The following is a 24157-nucleotide window of genomic DNA, read 5'->3' as shown; positions in this document are numbered from 1 at the left end:
CATGTAATAAACATCATAGTTTAACAGAAATCATCATTAACGGAGAATAATGTATACCTTGGAAAGAATTCAATGTTATTATATTTTTTTTTAGGTATCTCAACCTCTAAGAGCATTTGCTCTTCGATTAACTCAGCATCGAATATTTTCCGGTTTTATTTTATTTTTCGATTGCCATTCAGTAGAAACCGAAAAAAGAAAGATAAAAACGCAACTCAGTTCGCCGAGAGCTCGCTCTTAGCCAGATTCCGAGATTGAGGGAGCTGAGCGCAATGCTTAAAGTCGGAGATTTTGAAATTTCGAGAGTTGAAACATTTTCCACCCATTAAGTTTGTTTTTAAGGCGCACGGCGAGAACGGCTCAGTCTCGATTGTCAGCTTGTCGTGAATGGTTTTTTAGCACACACGCGGACCGGGCACCGAAGCAAAAAGTTCGCGCTTAAGTTATTTAATAACAACAACATCGTTTGCACATACCTTAATATCGCTATATACATATATATAAACGACATAGCCCGCCGATCGACGCGTGTGTGTCTGTGTTAATATTCTGTGTTTGCCAGTGTGTGCTTGCTATTGTTGCCAGGGTTGGGAAGCGGGAGCTGATCTGACTGATTTGTTATTTTTGCATAAATCAATTTCGAGAGCGCGCGCCATCGATTTCCGTGCGCTGATCTGTTCTAGATGATGTCGCATGCGCGGCCGAATCGAGTTTTTCGCTTAAGTCTTTCGTTTGCGAACTGATAGCGCAAGCATATTTCGCACTCCCATGGCTCTGACCAATTTCTCGCTGCCCTTCGGTGCCCTGGGCCAGCCCTGGGGAGTCACCATAGCCCCCCTGCATCCAATCCACCAGTTGGCCAGCAACACCAACAATCTGCTTTACTCGCCGGCTGACCACCAGCAGCAGACTCCCGCGGAGGCAGCCGCCGATCCGGAGTACTTCAAGAACAATCCCTACGCGCCGCCGCAATCGGGGGGTTATCAATATCAAAATACCGCTGGACGACGCAAGCAGAGTAACGCCTACTTGCCACCGACAGCGCCGAATGCTGTCCGGAATTCCGTTTACCACATCCAGCAGGTGCAGCAAACGCAGCAGCAGCAAACTCAGCAACAGCAACAGCAACAGCACCAGCAGCAGGATCAGCATGAGAACAGCGTATCCTTCCAGAGCACTAGTTCCAGGTCAAGTTCTAGCAGCACCACGGGCCAAAGTTCCATCCAGCTGACACAGACTCATACGAGTGGCCGGGGTCCGGCGGAAGGTTCGTATTCCCGATATCCCGGACAGCAAACGCAGCCGCCGCAGCAGCAACCGCAACAGAAACAATACTTCAATGCACATGGCAGTGCCAGTGCCAGTGCCACTTTTACTAAGAACAGCGGCAGCTTTAGTATTACCAGCTTTGGCAGCAGGCAGCAGCAGCAGCCGCAACAACCACCGCCCTTGCAACAGCAGCAACCACCACCTGCACCACCGGCCCAAAGGGCCAGACAGACGAAGCCGGAGGCTCAACCCGCCGAAACTTACGGAGTTGCGCCGCCGGAGAATTATCCGGAGCGAGCACCAGGATTCACACGGGTTCAGGCTGGACAAGGGTCCAGGACTCAGGTACACGCCGTTCTAGACTACGACGTGGAGGATGGCGAGGAGGATGAGGAGGAGGACGGAGAGGAGGAAGGGCAGTTCTACGAAGGGCAAGAGAACGGTGAGTGCTAATAGGTTTAATCATACAAATTTAACTAATTTAACTATTAATTAATTTTTTTTTTTACTTTTAAAATGGATTATGTAGTATTAAACGATTAATTTATCGACAAAATCGTACAAAATCAAAGATTTTACAAAGCTTTGGAACATTTGACGATTTTACAGAACAGCAATCTGAGTTCTTTACCTTAGAAATTCTTCTAAAATTAAAGTGGAATGCCTAACTACCCCACGTATAAGTGACTCAAGCTGACTTTAATAAAAAGTATTTAATTGCATAATAAATTAAGCAACAAAATGTGACAGAATTAACTTTTCAGAACTATTGTTGAAGAGTCCGAGAATCACTTCCTCATTTAACTGAAAGAAATTCCCGAGACTTACTCATATCACTCTTCTGAGTATATTCCAGTTCGAGTGTTTCCTGATTCGCGGAGATGGCAATCTCAACAATTAACAATTAAAAACAAACCAAATGTTGGTGGCTTAAATTGTTTGCTTTTTCGTCAATAAGTATGAGTAGTGTGAATGTGGAGCATGTAGATTCACTGAGATAAGCGGCAAAGAGTCCCACGTTTGCACACGATCCGAAAGACGGCCGCTGAAAGTCATGTTAATTTCTGTGGTTTCGCCTGCTACTTGTTTTTGTGTATCTTTCCAATTGAGAGCAACTTCTGCACAAGATCGCGGAACAACTATAACAAATAACAAACCTGTGGGGTAAACAGCGCACAAGCAACGAGCGACGACAAGGTCAAAGGTCTACAAACCGATCGGCAAGGTCACTTTCAAGACAGTAATGGCCAGTGTTTGACTTTTATAGCAACTAACAGGCTGGCACGCATCACGATTTATGTTGTGCTGGGGTGTATCTGTATCTAAGACCGCCTATCTAACGGCTCAAGTATCTACGTATCTTCGCATCTGAATCTGCTGCCCTTGTTGTCCTCTTGGAAAACTGTCAGCGACGCTTCAGTTTTTCGGATGTTTCACTTTCGATCTAGCTTGTGGCGCCTCTTTGTTTCTGCCTCTCCATCTCAATCTCAATCTGAATCTCAATCTGCAAGTTGTCGAGGCATTAGCCAGCCAGCAACCTGCCAGACTTGAGACCTCAAGTACTCAACTCGGTTACGGGGCTATTATGCAAGAAGTCGCGCTTCAATCTCCCGAAATGAGGGGCAAGGGGCCGAGCTCATGAACCAGCTCTCATATGAAGACGTGCGCACGCAAGACCCAAACTCAGATACTAGTTTGGGTCGCTCGATGTCTTGGCGCGGCACTCAAGTACTCAACACTGGGTTTTCACCTTTGTGCAGACAGAAAAATACCATAAATGATGCGATCTCAACCAAAGATCAGTGCACAGAAACAAAGAATCTATTTCACAACCTGCCAAAGAATTTCTCATTAGCTGAAAGTGACATGAGATCTTTACACTGCGAGAAAAGATGGTATGCACGATAGACTATATAAGCGTCTATACATAATCACAGCATGTTATAGGGAATATTCGTTAAATATTATTGTTAATCAATAATCTCTAAGGTTTGTTTGGTAATACGATTTTTGGTTTACGATTTAAATTACCGAAATAATATCATAATCATAAGGTTCCTACAAGGAGTATCTTTGAACCAACTTAACAAGAACCCTTAAATTCCATCCATCTCAGATTTAGTATTAGTAACTCCTTAAGAAAGTGTGGTTTTGCACTGTGTGCTCCCTTTTTCGCATTCTGCAACCCGTTTTGCATCCTGCAGTATGGCTATAAAAGGGAAAGTTTCTGTCTGCACCCAGATCCGGATCTGGGCATTACAAATGCCAGGCAGACATGAAATTTATACATGCAAGTGTCAACTGCAGTGCGATTTGTATGCAGACACCGAGTGCACTTGCAGTTGCAATGGCAGCTCTTTTTGGGTTTAACCGGGCTGATTAATGCAGTGACAACGACCACGGATACAGCAATTCCGCCGTCCTTGCCATGAATCACCGCAGAAACAGCAGCCATTTAAAAGCACTCCAATTTCCATTTCCACTTCATTTTCGAATCCATTTACATTCCGTTCACAGATAAGTCGAATAACAATCAGATGCCCACAGTGACGCCCATCCAGGGACCAATCTACTTGAAGAACGGGACGGTTCCAGTGGTGCCGCTCTTCTCCTATCCGAAACTCAACAACGGATCGTTCCTACAGATTCCGGTAAGCATGGAGGAACGGATTGAGAGGTTGGCCGCACGAGGTTCTGAGCACGCGCGCGCTTTAATTGACACACTGCGGGAAATATAGATCACAAATTAAAGTAGGTCCCACGGAGCACTTACATATAGGTCATAAGTCCCTTTAATATTTCTATTAAAATACACTGTACAATGTGTGTACAAATTCGGGTTCGTCTGCCGTGAGTTCTAGTTTTCCTGATTTCCTACAGTGTACTCTCGATTTCGATCGAGTTTGTTCATTTGCGGAAATAACTTTGACGATTTTGTGTTTCATTTCGGTTTTATTTTCTTTTTTTTTGTTTTTGCGCACGAAGGTCGTGCGAGTTCGTTTCATTAAGAGGTGTGATGATGTTGATGACGACGAAAGAAGAGAGAGATTGATATTGAAAATCGGCACATGGCGACTCGAGTAAGCTGAGTCCCAAAATCCAACTAAAATTCTTATCTTCTTATTTTCGAATATAAAACGAACCTTTATGTTTATGACTTACTTGACTCATTTTCACACCCCTGCCATAATTTGTTATGGTCGCCATTCCAATCCGAGGCTCAGTAATTCCCGCCGAAACTCAATTGTCTTCTTCAATGCTAAATAGTAAATCGTATATCTCTGGTTTATTTAGATCTGGTGGACGGCTTTGTCGGTGGCTTTGGGACTGGATGTGCGCGGCGATGTCATCAAGGGAGTGCCGTGCATTAAGCGATATCATCAACTGTTCTGCCCCACGGCCGGCAACAGTTATCCCATGTAAGTAACCATTGTTCTCTATCTTTGGGATACGGGAAATCCCGAGTGGAAATGGTGTTCTGGTATTTCCCTTGGAACAGTCGTATAACTTCGCTGCGATTACGTTCTCTTGATTAAATCAAGGATGTTTGCGTGTCTGTGGTTTTTATTTACCACTGGTTTTCGCGCAAAAACCGATCTGAATCAAATTTAATCCGGATGACTGTTCTGAAGTGATATAGTTAACGGTTCTCATTAGCATAGGCACGTCAAATGACTATGAATTTCATCACCAGGCTTAAAGCAACGCCAAGAAGTGAGACTTTCAAAGATATTTTGTCCAAAGTTCATTACCATTGGTTCGCAACATTTTGTGCTAAGAAGATAATTTAAGTTGATAATTTCTCAAGTTGATAAATTAACCTTTTTAATTATAATTATTATTTTGCGTATATTATTATCTTCTTCACGAACCCTTTCAAATCAATTATTTGTTTTCAAATGATTATTGGTATTTAAGAATAATATTTTTCTGAATCACCAGATTTGGTGTATTTTTATTTGAAGTACTTTAATTTCCTTTGTTACTTCGTTTTTATAAAAATAAATTCATTAAATACGTTATTTTACTGCGTACACCTGGATCAATTAATATTTTATACAAAAATAATTTACGTTATGTTCTTAAAATCCCTAAAATAACCACCTTTCCTCATTTTAGTGACAAGATTGAACGCTTCATAGACGACAACAAGGCTCTAATGCGACGTATGTACGGAGACTTTGAGATGAACATGGAGGGTCCTGGTGGAGGAGGTGCCAGACAACAAGGCAAGGTGCGTAAGCGTCGCTTCATAGACGAGCCGGATATATTCATTCCCCCCGGAGCATTTGCTGCCAATGCCGGGGAGACCGTCGAAGCCGGAGATAGTTACTTTGGCGAACTGCGGAAAAAACGTCAAGCAGCCGCCGGAGGAAGTCGAAATAGAGGCGGATCTGCCGGAGGAAGTGGCAACGGAAACACTAATGCCAATAGGCCACCGGGAAATAAGAATAGTGGTTCGGGCACTGGAAGACTCGATGCCTGCGAGTCGAAGATTGAAATTGTCACACCGTATTGGGCATCGAACTCCGCGGGTAAAATCAGAGCCATCGTAAATACTCAGCATTTCGAGCAGGCGATTCACCAGGAGGTTTGCAGGTTAGATAGTACTGACTAAATCATTTTGCTCAACCCAAATTTCAAATTATGCTCTTAATTTTTTCAGCAATACCCAAACTCCACGATGTGAGGGCGAATGTGGATGCGAGCAAAAATACAAATGGCATAGATTACTGGCCTACGATCCTGATAACGATTGTAAGGGCATTTTCATGGATTGGTTCCTGTTTCCTTCGTGCTGTGTCTGTAGATGTAATCCCTAGATTACCCGACTCTGAGCAAATAATAATAAACAATTGATAAATGTAATTGAGACAAGTAATTGTAGGTAGAATGCCACTGAATGTATTTTAGTTGTTGTTAAGTAGACCTTACGTAAGCCCTAATCGGTAGCTCTAGTTAAGATCAATTCTACACCTAGTTAAGATTTTATCCGAGCCATATGTATATCTCCACTATTCTCTGTATCCCCTCCTCCATCACCATGCGATATTACTCAGACTCCATTTTTGTTGTACGGTAATTGTAAACGTAATTGTAAAACGATTGAAGTGAATAAAGCTCGTGCAAATATTAAATATGAAATTTGGGACTGGGAACACTGTATTCTAGCATATCAATTAGCACATAGTCTAGAATATCACGCGAGCATATGAGATTTTAGCTGCGGATAACTAATTTGGTAGCCCTGTTTGGCGATATACTAAATTGCTAAGATAAATGGGATATTTTATAAAGTGTATTTGTCTTTGTTTTCTATTTGACTATACAATATTTAAAAATGCCAACCTAAGTCAATTAGGATTACTTTTGGGAGAATGAATTTTATCTCCCTCATATTCCTTATATAGAAATCATTTTACCTAAATCTTGAGCAAGGTCAACATTTAAAATCAGTAACAAATTAACACCTTGCCTAAATAAGTGAAGCTGCAATCAAACCTTCATGTTTTTTGTGATAAATAATTATACATATATCGTATTTGTAGTGTTTTTTAAATAATGTGTCATAAAAGGAGTTACAAAAAAAACTTGAAATTTAGTCACTTGAAATTATAGCCTTGCTTGATAGTACGGTGAACAAAATGTAAAACAATAAAATCGGTAACAATTACCTTCATCTCGCTTTTAAACAAAATATGGTGGAAACAATGTCAGGTGGTCAGTTAAATCATGATTTATTAGATGGCCATAAGACCGAAGGGGAAACCCCAAAACAATTATTGACTGCTTGATAAATTACAACAACAGAGTTGCTAAAATATGAATGCTTCAGTTTAGTCAGAGAATATGCAAACAAAGGAAAATATGTTGAATTGTAAAAAACAATTTAAAAATAAAAAATTATTTTGCATCGGCCGGGAATCGAACCCGGGCCGCCCGCGTGGCAGGCGAGCATTCTACCACTGAACCACCGATGCTTGTTGTCTTCGCTTACAGAAAATCCCCATACAAGCATCATATTTCGATGAGCTCAAAGTAGAGCTTTCAAGAGCTTTCAGCCTAGGGCAACGCAAAGTAAATTTCATTTACTTCCCTCAGTCGGAAGTCATGGGTTCAATTCACGCAAAGGGTGAATTGATTATTTCATATTTTGAGTAATTGTTTTTCCTTTTTTTTGGGGTTTTATAACACACCCAGAACGCAATGGGCATCCACAATTTGGTCTCTTTCATAAAGCGTTTACATGCGAAGGGCCATAAATTAACCAGCAGCTGAGTGGTGGCGGAGGGTGGGTATGAATGAGCATATTGCTACTAGTATTCCTCATCCAGTCCGGGTCGTAAAAGCCCTTGCCCTGCCCGAACTGGCCCACTTCCCATGCCCGTCACGTATTCAATCACAGCAATGGCTACACAAAACTGCGCTATATCAAAAATTTCGGTCTATCGGTCGTGCGTGGTATACAAATGGTCCATTTCACCGACACCACAGATAGCCTTAGCCGTAGCCAGCCGCACATATCCCAGCAGCGCTTAGGAAGACCATAACAATTGAGTGCTGGGCTCCAGTTAACGTTAACCAAAGTCGTAGCCCCGAGGACTGGGCCATTTATTGACGCCCGCAATGTCAACAGTTGCAGCCATGACGACGGCAGTCGCAACAGCAACTACTAACAGCAACTTCGAATGCGATGATAAAGTTCTCGGTCTGAGGATAGCCTGTAATATTATAATAAAATACTACCATAAGATAATATATTGAATCTTATCAACAGATATTAAACATTTCCTTGCCAAAACTGTTGGTGTTTACCTTTTGAATTATGATTACACCAACCAATGCGTTACTTTGAACATTTATTGTGTTCGCATGGCAATAGTTATTTCGAATTTAAATACTGTCGGGGTTAGGACTCACCAGGCGAAGTATTTATTTCAGCTTCACCTATATACCCACTGGCTGCCTCAATACCCATTAACGCGATGACAAGAACAACCCACTAAAACCCGCAGCAACTTAACCATGAAAGTTGGCCAAGCGAAACCATTTCGCCAGATGAAGCTGGCTGTTCGGGATGCTGGTATGGCTGGCATGGCGTATACGTATTATGATGATGACGCCCGAGAACAGGACAATAGAAATGCGAGGCCACACAAACACGGTCGCACACAGCCACAGTCACAGTCACAGCCACAGCCACATGTAAACGAGTGTGTGGTGACAATGATATGGATAGGATGTTGTTGTTTGGTACTTTCGTTGGCTTTTCCGACGCTGCGCGCGCACTAAAAGTGAAATGGGAAAAGAGCTCGGCTCGGAGACAGGACAAACCAAAGGCTAATTCGAATTCCCCATAGGGGCGTAGCGCATTCGTGGGGCGGAATATCCGGGCCGTGGTCGAAGGCGACGGCGGCGTCCTGGCGTCATCTCCAAATCTCGGCCAGTGCCGCAATTTTGGCTATAAATACAAATGTCGGCACGCAGCTTGGCTTAAACTTACATTGTTATCCTAGTTCACAGCATCGCTCGGGGTCTCCTCAACTTCGCCGAACAAAACACATTCGCTACGTGACGTTGTTAGGACGGAATCCTCATCCTCCCACTCGCGCCAGGACAACTCCGAAACTCGAAACTCCATCGAAAAACGCAAACCGTGAGTCACAGCGGGCTGCAGGTGCAGATGTGCCATTTGCCTTCGCTTCTGGTTTCAGTGTCAGTGCCATAATCATAAATTTCGAGCATTGTGTAATCCTCTTTCGATTGAGTAAACAAACCAAGTGGCTCCGTTGCAGTTTTATTATTACTGCGCAGCCACGAAAACGCGAATTACATTTAAATTGAATTTTTTGAAGGCGCCACTTCAAGAGGAATTTAAGGAAAAAGGGAAAAACAAAGAATTGAAGTTGTAGATTGAGACTCTAAAGTTCCAATCAAGTATTTATTATTTTGATGGGTTCATTGAATTGTGAAATATAAGTCGCAGCCTTTTAATAAATCTGGACAAATTTCCAACTGATCTGGATAGCACAAGCCAAACTAAACTTAATTAATAATAGATTCCCGAGAAATGCATCAGATGCATGCTATCAAGATTTATGAGTAAATTAATAGAAGTCCCAATGGTGACGCTCCTTCAGTCATCGGAAATAAATTATCAGTCATTCGATTCACTGCAATCTGTGAGTCTGTGAGATGCATTTCTGGTTTGTTTTTATTCCCACTGCGACCCCACCTTAAAAGCCATCAGCATTGCCATGCCAATTACACATCCTGCAATTGTCTTCGTCTTTTGCAATGTTGCAAGGGGCTCACACACTTGCCTCTCTCTCCTTGCAGTCCGGTGCCACGCCCCTTGAATCGACTGCAGACCCCAGAACGCCCCCCACCAGGACAACAATGGGAGTGTTACGGAGGCAGGGAACTGGAATTGGAAGTGGAAGTGGAAGTGGACACAGGTGGCTCTTGGTTTGGATGACGGTGCTGCTCCTGGTCGTCCCACCTCATCTGGTCGACGGCCGTTACCTGCCGACAAGGTCGCATGGCGACGATTTGGACAAGTTGCGTGAACTGATGCTGCAGGTGAGCAAGTCTACACTGAGCGAAAGTTTTGCTCGATCTGGGAATAATTGTGCGCGGAGTTTACGGAGTTTTGCTGTGCATAATTATGCAAGCACCTAATAATTAACAATTTAAAAGAAACACCAATATTTCTCTCTATTTATATTGAATTTTTAGCTACATTAAAAATACTTTATAAATATTAAAACTAACTACTTCGTAAAGTATTTAGAATCAGTCCCAATATTCAGGCAACCAAAATTATTCGGATACACAGAAAAACACCAAAAATATACATTTATTTTTAATTAACGCCTTAATGCATTAAATAATCCATTTATAAGGAACACATTCCGACACATAGCTCACACCAGTCGAGATCACATAATATTGTGTTAAGCCCGTAAATATGTTTTAGACTAATTGCAGAGTGGTTTTCGCAAATATTTGTGTACATAAATGGGTCCTGCCTTAATTAATAGAGTGCTGAATTATGCTGTTATCATTCACCTTCATAATTGACGCTTTAGTGGATCGCCAGTTAAAAATGATCCATTACTGACCATTTCTTCAGTGTATCTGAGTGAGTGTGCGATGGGTATCTTCAGCCGAGTTTTGTGCATTGGCATTTTCGGTGCGCTGTCAATATAATTAACTAAATGAAAAGAGAGCCAAAGCGTGGTATTAAGTTGCAATTATGTCGCCAATTATTGAGGTTTTATTTTCGACTTGTTTTTGTTTTCGTGCGTTTCTACCTTTTGTGTTTTTTTCCTTTTTGGATTTTGGTGTTTTGTTTTTGGTCACTTATGGCGTGGAGTGGAGTGGAGTGGAATTGAATGGAATGGAATGGAGGTTACGTCATAGGCTCGGATATAAGGTTACACAGGTCCCTCGGCCACGGCCCCAATGATTCCACCGAAGATTCCTGCTAACCGCACCACCACTTCTTTTCCCCTTCTTGCTCCAATCTCCTTGCTCTGCGGTTTCTTGTGCGTCTGCAAACCATTTCAGAAATATTTTTACATATTTCGCAAGTGTTTCTTCTTTTTCCCCCATCCACGGAGGAGCCTGCTCGGCTACAATCGCCAACTTGGCCAACACTTGCATGCCGGGCACCTCATCTTTTGCACAATTTTTGATTCGCCGCCACCACGGCAGTTGTTGTTGCTTTAAGTGTGCGTCTGTAGTTTTTTCGGCACAGTTTCCTGTTCTTTTTCGCAACCAAAACACAAAAATGCGGCTCAACTAGGAGGGTAGGAATCGAGGGACCGGGGAATCCGGGGGTCACCAGGGGACTCAGCGAGGAAGCCCCACTTAACTGCCGTTCGATGTGCACAAATCCACTGCAGCTGCAAGTCAGCGCGATTTTAGCCTACAAAATGCCTAACTGCAACTGTTTGCCTACCATCGAATTGAGTATCTGTAGCAGACGGAATCGACACTGAAAAAAATCCGATTGGAGCATAAGCAATAGGACGGAAGCTAGTGAAATAATATTTGAAAATGTGAAATTTTCAAAACAGTGAACAATTTACAGAGCCGCTGATATAATATATGCTGCATTATTTATTTGCATTAACATATTTGGTGCCAAAATGTGGCCAAATACTAATGGACAGTCTATGACAGCGCAAATTTAATACATGAACTAAGATTGATCAAGAAGTTCCGGTCCAGGCTTCTAGACTGAATTTCCCCGGTTTTTCCCTGAATGTATTGACGTTCATGGCTCTCAACCCCTTTGCAGACTCTTTTCTGAGTCATGGTCCCTGCAAATCGATAAGTCGCTGACGTCGCGCAGACAAAGACCAAAGACCAAAGACCACAGACCAAGAGAAGACCATGTTTGGACAAAAAAGCGAGCAGAAAATAAAGCATGGCAAAAAGTATGCGACCGAGCAAAAGAAAAGGGAAATCAAATGTCAAATAGCAAATAATGACGGTGACGTGGTCGCATTGCCGCTGATGAAGGTTGACTTCACTACGTCACTCTGAAGACAGGCGGCAGTCGGGGGAAAAACAAGCAGAATGCGAAATGAAAACACTTGACACACAATAATGCATTGAACCTGAGTAGCTGAGATGCTGAGAGGCTGAGATGCTGAGAGGCTGAGAGCAATGGCAGCATTAGGGACATGAGACAACATAACTTGGCCTTTAGCTTATTGCCTTCCACTGGATGGATGTCAACAGGACGACACGACGTCCACCCCCTCCTTGGGTTTTGGCCCGAGATGACAATGGAGATGGACGGAATTCCCAAAAGCAATTTGTGTTATAGAATGTGCAAAATGACAATTTCATAATGCTCTTGACTTATTAGAGATATATTGGATTATAATTGTGTCGACTCAGGGGTTGCAAAGTGGTACGTGGGTAAAGTTTATAATTGGTTAGGGGGCTTGAAACTAATTTGAGGATGAACTTGAGCTTTTGATTCAATGTTAATTTAATGAAGAGATGAGTGGGGTCTTAAACGTAATCCATTAGGCAGACAATTTAATGCGGTCACAATGGGACTCAAATGGGTGTGACAAAGTGGCTTAAATGTATTAACTTTGTTTAGCTTCTTAAAGAAATGGGGGGAAAAACGCATCTCTATTTTTAAAAATTACTTTATAAATTTAAATCCGTAATATACTCTTTTCTAAGGCGACCCACCATTTATTTTATATTGTATTTCCCTCGTTCCCCATCACAACATTATGTCCAATTGATGCCAATTATTTTCAGCATTCGTTTTGCACTTGCCACAAACGCCACTCATCAAGTGGCCCATTCCACAGAGCAGAAATTGCCGAGCCCAAAACAACACATCTGCAACAACCAAAGATTCCCCTCGCAAGAAAACAAAACATAAAGTATCTGCCAACCCCCTTTCCAATCGGCTAAAACCCAATCCTTGTCGAAAGAGGAAGAGAGATCGATTCATAGAAATAGACAAAGATAGCTGGAAAAGGGAGAGGGAGGCCAAACACAATCACATAACTTTTCACTTAACGACAACTCTCAAATTAAACTGCCCAACTTAAACTGCCTTAATGAAAAAAGGGAGATGAACACAGCTGACACCACCCCTCGACCCCTGGAAAACTCACCCTCCCCCCTGTGAGTCGGATGCAATGCGATAACAATCCCAGTCATCATCGCTTTCCTGTACACCTCTGGATACCATTAATGGCATTTGAGTCAAGGAAAGCGAAAGGAGGGAAATATTGCAACTGTCCGAATATATAAACAAATCTCGTTTTTTTTCTCTCTTTCAAAATTAGCAATAAAATAATTACTTGGCGCGAAATTGTATTAGGGTTTTCGCTTAATCTGCTGTTGTTTGTGTTTGTTCACACATCATCACCAGTCTTGGCCAAAAATAAAGACAAAAGCCCAGCTCCAGAGGGGCAAAAGCGGCAGGGTTTGCAGTGGTAGCCAGAAAAGAGGTTGGCGGCTGATAATTACACGACAATACCCCCCATTAACACATATTCAGTTCATCAGTGCTCACAGCAGCACAGATGAGGAGCCAAGAGTTGGTAGCCAAGCATCTTAATGCTCCAAGACGGGTTAACCCATTTTTGGCAGTGAAGCCAACTCGATAGATTCTTCGAATTTTCAGGTTTTCAGATATCTTAGATGTCTTGAATGGGTGATAGTAACACATAGCTTCTTAAATACTTCACTTAAACGAAGCTATTAAAGTAGAGATAATTGCACAAGACAACTGGCTTCATACTAAATCGCAACTATACTCCCATCGATTTCTATAGGGGTTTCAAATTCGTTTACCAATTTTAACTAGTAGTCAGCAAAAAATAAAATTTTTTTAGTGTTAGTATTAGCTTTTGCGAAACCAATGGGTTAATCCATGCAGACAACAGAAGCAGGCCGCCTTGTCGTTACAGATAAAGTTCATTCGATTTAATGATGCGCCAAAAAAAAATTAAAATTAACAAAAATGAAGAAGATAGCGAAAAATGTGTGACGAACTTCCCACGTTGGATAAATAAGATTTCAACAGATTTCTGAAATATCTGACTCCATCATCACAAGGCGGCGGGGGTCGAGTCGCGTTAACAACAGCAACTATACGATAATTATAACAACCATAACAACAGCTCGGAGTTTAACTCTTTCTATGCCCGTCTTGCGTTTTGTGTTTGCAGATTTTGGAGTTGAGCAATGAGGACCCACAGCAACAGCAGCAGCAGCAGCAGCAGCAGCAACAACACCCACAGCTGCGTCTCCACAATGAGGCCATCGGTGGCAGCAGCAGCAGCAGCAGCAGCAACAGCAACAATCCACGCGTGTCCAACGGCAACTCCAATGCCGCCTGGCTGCAGAAACTGAGTGCCATGGGTGCCCTGGACGAGTTGGGCGGAGACGGAGTCCGATTCGGGCCCAACTATGGGCGTTATTAAGCCCTCTGGCCCGGAGACACGGGAACACGGGAACACCTGACGACAACAGCCAGCACGACTATGGACACGGAAACCAGGGGCAGGGGGAGCCATGTTGCAAACGAAAATGTTCCGAGTCCGAAAAGGGGACACTAGTGTCGCAAATGTTCACAGGATTAAAATCCAATTGGAACGAAAGCAAAGTGCGTGAAAAGGGACAAATAAATGGAGCAAAGGATTGTCGGGGAAATCTCTTTGAAGTACTTTGAATGAGCTTGTGCCATTTTGGAATGTTGTGAAGGACACTTTGCAAAATCACTTTCAAATGCTTGAGACCCTTTATAAAATGATATTAGGGAACCTTTTGATTCTTCCATATGCAAAACCTACTCACAAATGTTAATTTGATTACATGCCCTGTAAGTTAATTGTATTATATTTTATGGACAGACATTCCTAATAAGTACACATTTGAACAATACAATATGTTAATTTTGATTTTTTAAAGCTGTGCAACAATTTCTACATAGCATTACATCTCCAGCAGAGAAGTGCATCTTAAGTACATAGTTCTGAAATGTTTCATACGATTCAAAAGTTTGAACATGGTTTTCCCCTACCCCGAACTGAATTACACTTACTGGTTTGGAATGCAAAAACGATAAACAGAAGGCAAATTCAGAAATGAAATGAAACTGGAAAACTTAAAAGGACACAGACAGTTCCTATGCTAGAACAATAATTTTTAAAATCCTTTGGGTAAGCCCGAAGTGTAAAATGTACCTATGTATATGTATGTACCTATGTGTTGTAGAGCAACCCCGTCCCTCTGAAAAAGAAAAACTCTGAAAAAAAACCCTTAATGGTGTAGACTAAGTGCGGATTTTCAACTTCTTTTTGCGCGGTCAAACAAGAGATAAAAAAATATACAAGAGTGCGTTAAATTGTAAATATTTTACCCCGAAAACCTCCACAAGCGCCCCACGAACAATAATAACTGGAGTTTTAATGGGCCCCAAGGCTGGCCGGGCATATGAAGATATATAGTAAATGTATTGTGTATTTATAAATATACTACTCCCAACTAACCTCCACTAGATGGCCTCCGCTGGAAGATGGGCCCAAGTTTAATGCGATTTCGGTTGAGACTTTATGGCCAGCAACGCGTCGAGGGAGGCACATATACACACTACTTAATTCGTACCCATATATAAATGTACATTTAATTGTTGTTAACTTACGTTATCTTTATTACTTATGACTCGCCGCAGAAGCAACAATAAAAGAAATCATTTTCAATGCAACATCCCTCTCTCAACTAGATCTCTGGCCACCGATACAGTGAAGCCTGTTGCATAACGCATGCGGAGTGTAACGCAACCGTACAACGTACAACGTCTCAGATTCAGATTCAGATTCAACCCATCTCATCTCATCTTTTGGGCTCAGATACTCGTGCATTTCACATCCATCTACTTGAGGGCGCCGCCAGCTGAAAGATTCCCATCTATCTCAATTTACTTTCACGTGCTTCAAGTGCAACTCTCGACAAATTAAACGCCGCAAAGTGGCACCCACCAGAAAGACACATCGCGTCTCCCGAACCCAAAAACCCCAATACAATACAATACAATTAAATACAATCGAATACGCCATTTCGAACCCATTCCCAATGTCAGTTCGAAGCCGTTAAGTACTTTTTGCCCGCCAAGTGCCGTTTCTCGTTTTGTAAACGAAATTATAATTGTTTTCCCGCTTGTTTTTGTTTTTTTATGTAAATATAATATCATTTAAATGGATCCGTCTGCCTTTGTTTTTGCCTGTTACATAAAGTCACAAGAGATACAATATAATAATTAGTATCTGTGCACGCTGAGGTGTAGATGGCAGCCAGTTGGTAGCTGAAATAGCTTAAATGGTATATGTATGTATGTTTGGGGGAGATTTGGGGGAACTGTGTTACTCGGTTGAGGCCACGGAGAAAGCAGAAAGATGAATGGCTGAATGCGACGCTGATTATATGGCTCAGAATCGCTGTGGCATGGCGAATTCATTAAGATCTGGCAATGTGCCATGCATAATTCGCATAATGGCCTGGCCAGCAGAATGTATCCGCCCTATGCGAGGTTTTCCCAGAATGCATAATGTTACTGCGAAAATTCAGTAGGAAAATTACGTATTACGTACGAGTTATGGTTTCAACAATACATATCCATGTTCTTCAAATACTTAATTGAGGACAAGTGGAAGATGTTTTAAGGTATCTGCAATTAAATTTTAATCACAAATTCATTGAATTTTTATCAAACTAGGTAGACTTTGTTAATTATATAAAATGTCTATCAGCTATGATCAAACAGTAGTTGTTAAACATTAGTTAAACAAACACAAAATTTATATTTAATAATTGAGTTCCACATTTTTCCTTAGTCTCAGAGTGCCATAAAATTTCGTTAATCGTTGTATGTTCGTGTTCATCGTTAAAATAACTTTATAATAATTTATTTTTCTCTTATTTCAGTCCATAATTAAGTTTCTTATTTACGATCCTCTGGACGTTACACAATGCCAATAAAGTTGAAGCATTGGTATTTAGCAGAATTAATGGTCCTATAAACTTTTAAGCCACACTTCTCTCGGCGCTCAAATTTCTTTACTATCTTCTGGATAAAATAATGGGTCAAGGGTGGCCCGAGGCATAAATTTCGCAGATATCTGCACCGGAAAAACTGACAAAATGGCCCTAGGACGCGGAGTTACCACTGATGAACCTGCACCTGTTCCACCTTTGTGAATTCAGCATATTTTACCGCGACCAGCGAATGATGATGATGACGATGGTTGTGAATGTGAAAGATGAGCGTGGAAAATTAAGGAAATGCAATCCGTGAACAGGGGAGCAAGTGCAGCCGCCGAAGATGAACAACAAAATCAACACAACTTGCCATTTGGCTAACGGCATTATAAATGATGCCATCGAGGAAAAGTGACAGTCTCTGACTCTGTGACTCTCCAGTTGTGTCTCTCAACTGTTGCAAGTTGCAGTTGCAATACTGCTGCTGGGTATCTTACTCTGCGCCGTCTACGGTCTGCGGTGTCGTCCTCCGTTTGGCGCCACTGGTCACTGATTATGGCATATCATAAAGTTAAATTCCGGCTGCGATTGAGCAGGAGTGGCCCCAAAATGCGGCCAAGTATCGCTTGCAACCGATGCAAAAATGCTGATTGCCATTTATAGATTATGTGCATAAATCAGGGAAAAAGCTAGCTATTGCTATGGGGCTATGAGCCATGGAAAAGTTGCAAAACATTTTGCCAATCATAATTTTATCCATCACTCTTCTCTAACGCAAATTGTCATGGCCGGGGCGTAAATTATTAAATAAGAAAAACAACCCGAAAACAACACTAAAACTGGCCAGTGAAAAAAGAAACAAATTGAAGAAATTCAAAATATTGCAAAAACAAAAAAAATGTGGAGAAAAATTAAATAAAATGCCTGTGCAGATGGGTCGACCCAACAAGAGCGTGAAGCTCATTATGAAGCTTCGTGGCCAAAACGCGGACAGCAATTACAAAAGCAACTTAACCAGTAAAACAATAACAGTAACAATAGCAATAACAACAAGCCAGGCCAAGTCAAGTCAAGACACAACACACAACACAACCCAAAAGACCGAAAGACCGAAAGACCGAAAGAAGCTGGCTAACAAAAGGCCGAAAGAGCATGAAGAAATGAAATAAAACCAACACCAGATTCAGTCCCACTCCAGAGCACAAAACAAAGCTTACCCCCATCCCATCTTGTCCCATACCATACCACACCATACCATACTATACCAATCCATTCCCCAAAACAGCGGGCTAAATGGGAGTGAATCCACATCCATTGAAATTGAAAGTGAATCGTGCCACACGATCCGATCCAGAGTCCAGACTTGGTTACGAGTCCACTGCGATTGGATCCTCCAAATGACCAAAATAACAATTTACACACATACAGTTTACCACGTATATATAATAATGCCACGATATATAAAACAAAAATCAGATATTGCTGGAAAAACCTTGTCTCTTTGGCAATCAGTTCGCAGGAGTTATACTCTGCGGTAAATCTGCACCAATGTTTTAAATGATCTTTAGGAAAAAGCCAATAATGTAATCAGAAATTAAATTATATACAAAATATGACTATCTCAGCTAACAGTATTCAATTTAAAGTCATCCCTTTGTGGTAGTAAATTAAGATAAGACAGCTAATACAGTTAAACTAAACATCATAATAATAAAAGAACTAGATGCTGAATGAAGTTATTTCAAGTTAAACAGAACGAATTCAAATTAGCTAAAAGAATACGTTTAATTAAATATGTCTTTAATAGGCTTAAATAAAATTGATTATATGATAAAAAAGTAATATGATAAAAAGTAATTTTATAAATAAATTTATTTCTATAAAATTTATAACTTTAAGAGAGGAGGTCTCAAATATTCTTAGCTTAGGCAAGAAATGTTTCAGCTGAGGTTACTTGAAGAACCCTTTATTTTCTTCCCTTGAAAATAATGGACCCTTCAACAAAAACTTTTGTGCATGCCAGCAGCCAGCATGCCATAAAACCTATTTGATGGCCTTGCTGCCTCAAGCTTAATTGTACGTACACTGCACCTTTCAGGTTCCTTATTTTCCCCTTGAAAATAATCCTAGTTGGCCCGACAAACCGACCGACCGCATGCTCAAAAACCACGAAAAAGAAGTAGTTAATCGAAGGAGGAAAACCAAAAGCCAAGAAATGGTCAGCAGACGGCAGACGGCAGACGGCAGACGTTGCAGTTTCGGTTGGCTTCGCGGTCGCCGTTTGCATCGCAGCCAGGAGGTGCAGTCCCAGTTTCCCCACCAGATCATGACTGGCCAAACTTTGGACTTGGCTTAAACATTTCAATTTCTTCATGGCTACATGCCGCTGCCGCTCTTTGCCAACTGCTCAGCCAACTCTGCCGACTTTGCCGACTGCTCGGTCGACTGAAGCAGCAGCTGAGGCAGCAGCTGAGGCGACTGTAGCAGCGGCGGTCTTGATCGTCGTCTTGAATTTTACTTAATTTTTATTTCACGCGCTGCGCCGCTATAAAAGAAACTGCAACAATCGTTGTGGCATGCAGTAAGAGGTTCCGCGTCGAAGCAGCACCACACTACCAGTAACCGACAGCCAGTAGCACCTAGCCACCTGGAGCAGTGACAAAACCCGAAACGGATATAACCAACATAAGCCGCCCGAAAATGCAGTCCAGTTGTGTGGTATGATCATGTGACCGAAGCAACCAAGTGCCCATGATGGACCTCGCTTAATGGTGTGTTCTCCTCCGATCTCGTCCGCAGTTAGTGGTCCTCTTGGCCCTGGCTGCCCTGGTGGCCGCTCGTCCAGAGCCGCCTCGTGACTCGTACAGTGCGCCCCCCTCCAGCAGCTACCAGCCCAGTGGACCCAGCGGGGGCTACGGCGCCCCTGCGCCCCAGTACGGACCCCCCCAGCAGGCGCCGGTGGTCCACAAGCACGTCTACGTCCATGTCCCCCCACCAGAGCCGGAATACCAGGCACCCAGGTGAGTCCCAGGATCAGTGATCCTTTAAGCTGACATAAGATCCGAAAATCGTGAGCAAAATGGTTCAATTGGGTTCACGTCCAACCTAAAAGTATAAAACTAAAAAAACATCAAAACAGTTCCTGAAGAAAATATATACATCCTCGGTTAAAATTTGGATACTTTAGATGATCATCGCTTAAAATTTAAACATACTTTTACATTCACCTAAAGTGTTATTTTATACACATTCAGTATGATCAGAAAATATCCTGGATATCCCTATTGATCCTTATTGATATTTGCTTAATGGCCACATAATAGAAAGATTTCAACACATTTTATAGTTCTTCCGAGAATAGATCTTTGTAGAGAATTTCGTTTGATAAGTCGCAGTACATATTATTCGCACCCCTTATCCATCTTATTTTTGTTCGCCGCGCGTAATTGGGAGCGGTTACAAACGATCTCGCTTTATTTTCTTGTTCCACTTAAGATTGGCAAAAAATGGCAGAAAAATACATTGTTTTGTTATGAGTATATAATCCACGGCACTTATGCCGATTCTCTCACAATTCATCGGCGTAAGTCAGCCAGTGCCGCCAACTCCCAAAGATAATAACTACACAAATGTTGCGAGACCAGCCAGCAATCATCTAATCCAACTCAGGGCCCTTTTCCACAGCTGTTGCCTCATTTCCAGGGTATTTAGGGGGTCGCTTTAAAGCAGGAGGAACATTATTTAATACCCGCGAAAAGGAAAGCCATCCAACTTTCCTCTCTTTTCGCTCATACAATGTTTTCTGTCGTCTTCTGTCTGTTTTCAATTGGAGTTGGAAGCAATGTTAATTACCTCGAGAGGGGAGTGATATGACTTTGCAGACCGCCAAACCGTGACTAAAACGTTACCTAAGCTTGCCGCAGCACTTGTATATATCTCAGTACCATTTCCAAGCAACTTATCATCGCAGATTACCATAGGGAGCTTTATGTAAACCCTCGTCTCGAGGCGGTTGTTGTGACAATCGCTGTCATCGTCACAATAGTCATCATCTCCATCTGATTAGCAAAACTGACAAGCAGCTGCAGTGGGTCCACCATGGTCGGGAGGTCACCATTTTCGGGAGGTCACCATTTATGGGCATGCCATTTGCATGCTCCTCTAAGAGAAACTCCTTTCTCCGGCTTCATTCAAAAATGCAGGAAAGTGCGGAAAGTCATTACAGCCTGGCCATGTACAATTGAAATTTGGTATTCGGTATGTAAATTGATTTAAACCGGAAGCATACATCCTGCACATAACCTGAAAGTAATTGAGCCTAAGAAAAAATACGTTTTTCCTATAAGGGTAACGATGTATATGGATGTGGAAAGCATTTTTCTTTTCACATAGATTATACGAAATGATTATACTAGAAAGTATTCTATGCCTCTGAGCCTTAAAAAAATACATGTTCCAATATTTTTACCAGGAAACCCCTCTACGTGCCACCTCCGCAGAAGCACTACAAGATCGTGTTCATCAAGGCGCCATCTCCACCTGCCCCGACCGCCCCTGTAATCCCGCAGTTCCCACAGAACGAGGAGAAGACCTTGGTGTACGTGCTAGTCAAGAAGCCGGAGGAGCAGCCGGAGATCATTATCCCAACTCCAGCTCCCACCCAGCCCAGCAAGCCGGAGGTGTACTTCATCCGCTACAAGACCCAGAAGGAAGAGACCGGACCCTATCCCAACAGTGTGGCGCCTCCAGCGCCCGAGTACGGAGCTCCAGCTGCCCCGCCCGCACCCTCTGCTCCCAGCAGCTCGTATGGGGCACCATCCCACTAGGCGATCCAGTCCAACCCGAATTCCGATTTGCTTATCTCAACCCAACTCATGGCAAACTGCATATCTTATGTGTATTGTATTATTTTCTCTTTCAACGACCTTAACGCGTGACAAAGTTTACCAAGCAACGAATATCCCCCATCCCCCCAGCTCATATGGGTATTACTCCTAGGAATGAGTAATTCTTACCTCTGAAGTTGTTTCTACCTAATGTACGAGAAGTATGTTTTCCATCTAGGCTGTTTGTTTCAAATTGTTTGTTTAGTCTTAAGTTTAGGTCTTTAAGCGAACGATGCGTTATACACTCACACAGAACACTCGATTCACTCACTGCGAGCTAGCCTTAGTTATCGATAGAGATATCGATCCTGATACCGATTAACGATATATACGTGGTACATGATTTTCATCACAAATGCATTTTCAAGTAGGCAATTTATACCAATTTCATATTGCACTTTTCGCACACGATTTGTCATTAAATAGAATGTGCGGAACACTCGAAAGGCAACCACAAAATGAAGATTTAAACAATACTAAAGTATATTATGTTAAAAAAACACAAAACATCAACGGCTAAATAAAAGTTTAACGAATTATCTGTACAAAATGTTTGTTTTTTTATTATTTTACATTGCTAATCATAACATATTCACTCATAGTTATCAGCAATACTCGTATAACGGCATATATATTTTTGTTTATTATATAATATATCCTGCCTCGCAAATGAACTTGTGAGAACTAGAACAACCGTCAACCCACATGGCACCGTCATGTATAGTAACGCAACGCTGATCATCATGGTAGTATATGGGCTCCCCCGGTTTCCATTTCAGAAAAGGAGCTTCCTTTCCGGAGGACACAGATATGAAAACGCCCTTTTCCGCCACATCGGTAATGCCAACCAAATAGCTTTCTCCATCGTTCAGTTGTGAAACGATAGCATCAAAGTCTTCTCTATTTAATATTGAGGCTAGATTACCTCCCATCTGCTTACATGTTCTTGAAGCGCTGGACCAGTTTCTGCTATCATTGTTTTCGATGTACAAATATCTCGATCCGATTCGCTTGAACCCTTGTGAAATGATTTTTTCCCAAATCACATTCTCCAGAGACTTCTTTATAGTAGTCAATGAATCCTGTATGGCAGATAGTTGACCTTCCATCTTGAGTTGTTTACTTTCCAGCCCATTAATTCTGTTCCCGATGTCATCCGCAATGATCTTCTTCCACGATTCCGTAAGTGATGTCTTCTGGCTTTCAATTTGTGTCTGAATATCCTTCTGATGGCCCTCTATTTCTTCCAACTTAGTCTTGGATAGGCCGTTGTCAAGGTTGCATGTTTTCGACTGCTCCTGGACCTTGGCAATGTGATCGATCAGTGGCATCAACGCTGTAAGGCAGAATTCCCCGCATTGATTGGGAGGATCCTCCAATCGGCACACGAAACGACCAGTGTCCTCGGATCCTGACGATCCATTAATAACTATTGCGATAGTTGCGTAATATAGGAGAGCTTTCAGCCGAAACATGCTTAGCAAAACCTTTGCAGACGAACGTTTATAGAACACTAAATGTGAACTCCCATGCTGCAGTCCGAAGAGCGACGCAATATTGTTGATAAAAAGTTATAAATACATACTATACAAATGAAATACTGAGAATTTCAAGCTTACGATAAAAATAAAAACTTTAGTTTGTTCTCTAATTATACTACTTGGTATGGAAATCCAGAAGTCGTTTGTGAAAAAAAGCAAATTATTTATCAAATTTAAAGCAAACATTTATCGTAAATAATTCGTGGAAGCACATTTTTAGTTTATAAAAATATTTGTTGCACTCTCAAGTTAAACCTACTTTAACGTTTTATCGTAAATAAATTATATACATTAAATAATTTAACCAGAAAATAATAATCTTTGCAGCACATTTGTAGTTTATATAAATATTTTTTGTACTCTCAAGTTAAATCTACGTTAACGTATTCGTATCTTTAATGCAAGTTAAGCTCTCCACATTCAAACTGTAACGCCTTTGGCGCTGCCACCTTTTGCTCGCCCGCCAGATGGCGCCGCAAGCTGTACGGAAGTGCCCCTCAAACTGTTCATCTCCATGCACCAAACTTGAGCTTTGTTTCGTTTATTTGTTTGCGTTTTATTTTCTTTGGCGCTTGGATTGCATAAAATTTGATTTGCTCGATGCGGAGAAACCATTTCCGCGGAATTTCCCTCAAGTTTTATGATAATTAGTAGCGAAACGCCTTAAAGCGGATTGGATTACAGCAGTTTTACTGCAGCCACCTTAATAACAATCAGCCAGGTCCACTTTAATTGAGCCGTTACCGTTGTCCACTTGGTAAAAAATACGTAAAAATGTAAAATAAAGGTAAAGGTAAATCCGGACAAACCCCATCCTTTCCCGTGCACACATGCTTTTAAACCCGAACACACACTCAACAGCTCCTTCACGAGCCTGCCAAATGTAAGCGAACTTAAAAACACATCGTTTGCATTTGGCCCCGCCACGAA

The 24157-nt window shown here is 41.9% G+C and overlaps 4 protein-coding genes and 1 non-coding gene across 5 annotated transcripts; 3 read left to right on the top strand and 2 right to left on the bottom strand.

Moving 5' to 3' along the window:
- Positions 1-329: 329 nt before the first annotated feature.
- LOC6542356 (protein spaetzle 3) lies at positions 330-6404 on the top strand. Its single transcript, XM_001970175.3, has 5 exons — positions 330-1711; positions 3787-3920; positions 4564-4688; positions 5389-5868; positions 5936-6404. The coding sequence occupies exons 1-5, from the start codon at positions 769-771 to the stop codon at positions 6090-6092; spliced, it is 1839 nt and encodes a 612-aa protein (XP_001970211.1). The 5' UTR covers positions 330-768; the 3' UTR covers positions 6093-6404.
- A 775-nt stretch (positions 6405-7179) lies between these two features.
- Trnag-gcc lies at positions 7180-7250 on the bottom strand. The gene has a single exon. It is a non-coding gene; the product is annotated as a tRNA-Gly (tRNA).
- A 1368-nt stretch (positions 7251-8618) lies between these two features.
- LOC6542398 (myb-like protein F) lies at positions 8619-15257 on the top strand. Its single transcript, XM_001970174.3, has 3 exons — positions 8619-8926; positions 9610-9852; positions 13992-15257. The coding sequence occupies exons 2-3, from the start codon at positions 9670-9672 to the stop codon at positions 14244-14246; spliced, it is 438 nt and encodes a 145-aa protein (XP_001970210.1). The 5' UTR covers positions 8619-8926; positions 9610-9669; the 3' UTR covers positions 14247-15257.
- Positions 15258-19346: 4089 nt separating this feature from the next.
- Positions 19347-22225, top strand: LOC6542969 (extensin). The gene is made up of 3 exons (XM_001970173.3): positions 19347-19518; positions 19600-19820; positions 21272-22225. Exons 1-3 carry the CDS (start codon positions 19501-19503, stop codon positions 21624-21626), a joined length of 594 nt encoding a protein of 197 aa, XP_001970209.1. The 5' UTR covers positions 19347-19500; the 3' UTR covers positions 21627-22225.
- Positions 22226-23273, bottom strand: LOC6541306 (collectin-11). The gene has a single exon (XM_001970172.2). The coding sequence runs from the start codon at positions 23159-23161 to the stop codon at positions 22331-22333; it is 831 nt and encodes a 276-aa protein (XP_001970208.1). The 5' UTR covers positions 23162-23273; the 3' UTR covers positions 22226-22330.
- Between the last annotated feature and the right edge of the window lie 884 nt (positions 23274-24157).

This window comes from Drosophila erecta, unplaced genomic scaffold (genome assembly GCF_003286155.1).
Source record: "Drosophila erecta strain 14021-0224.00,06,07 unplaced genomic scaffold, DereRS2 tig00000055-arrow-pilon, whole genome shotgun sequence".
NCBI lineage: Eukaryota > Metazoa > Arthropoda > Insecta > Diptera > Drosophilidae > Drosophila > Drosophila erecta.
This window is presented reverse-complemented; position numbering and strand designations above follow the sequence as displayed.

Coding starts and splice junctions, on each gene's coding strand:
- LOC6542398 (XM_001970174.3), top strand. CDS start 9,670: ATGGGAGTGTTACGGAGGCAGGGAACTGGAATTGGAAGTGGAAGTGGA. Junction 9,853..13,991: donor TGCGTGAACTGATGCTGCAG/GTGAGCAAGTCT, acceptor TTGTGTTTGCAG/ATTTTGGAGTTGAGCAATGA.
- LOC6542356 (XM_001970175.3), top strand. CDS start 769: ATGGCTCTGACCAATTTCTCGCTGCCCTTCGGTGCCCTGGGCCAGCCC. Junction 3,921..4,563: donor GATCGTTCCTACAGATTCCG/GTAAGCATGGAG, acceptor TGGTTTATTTAG/ATCTGGTGGACGGCTTTGTC. Junction 4,689..5,388: donor GCCGGCAACAGTTATCCCAT/GTAAGTAACCAT, acceptor TCCTCATTTTAG/TGACAAGATTGAACGCTTCA.
- LOC6542969 (XM_001970173.3), top strand. Junction 19,821..21,271: donor CCGGAATACCAGGCACCCAG/GTGAGTCCCAGG, acceptor TATTTTTACCAG/GAAACCCCTCTACGTGCCAC.
- LOC6541306 (XM_001970172.2), bottom strand. CDS start 23,161: ATGTTTCGGCTGAAAGCTCTCCTATATTACGCAACTATCGCAATAGTT.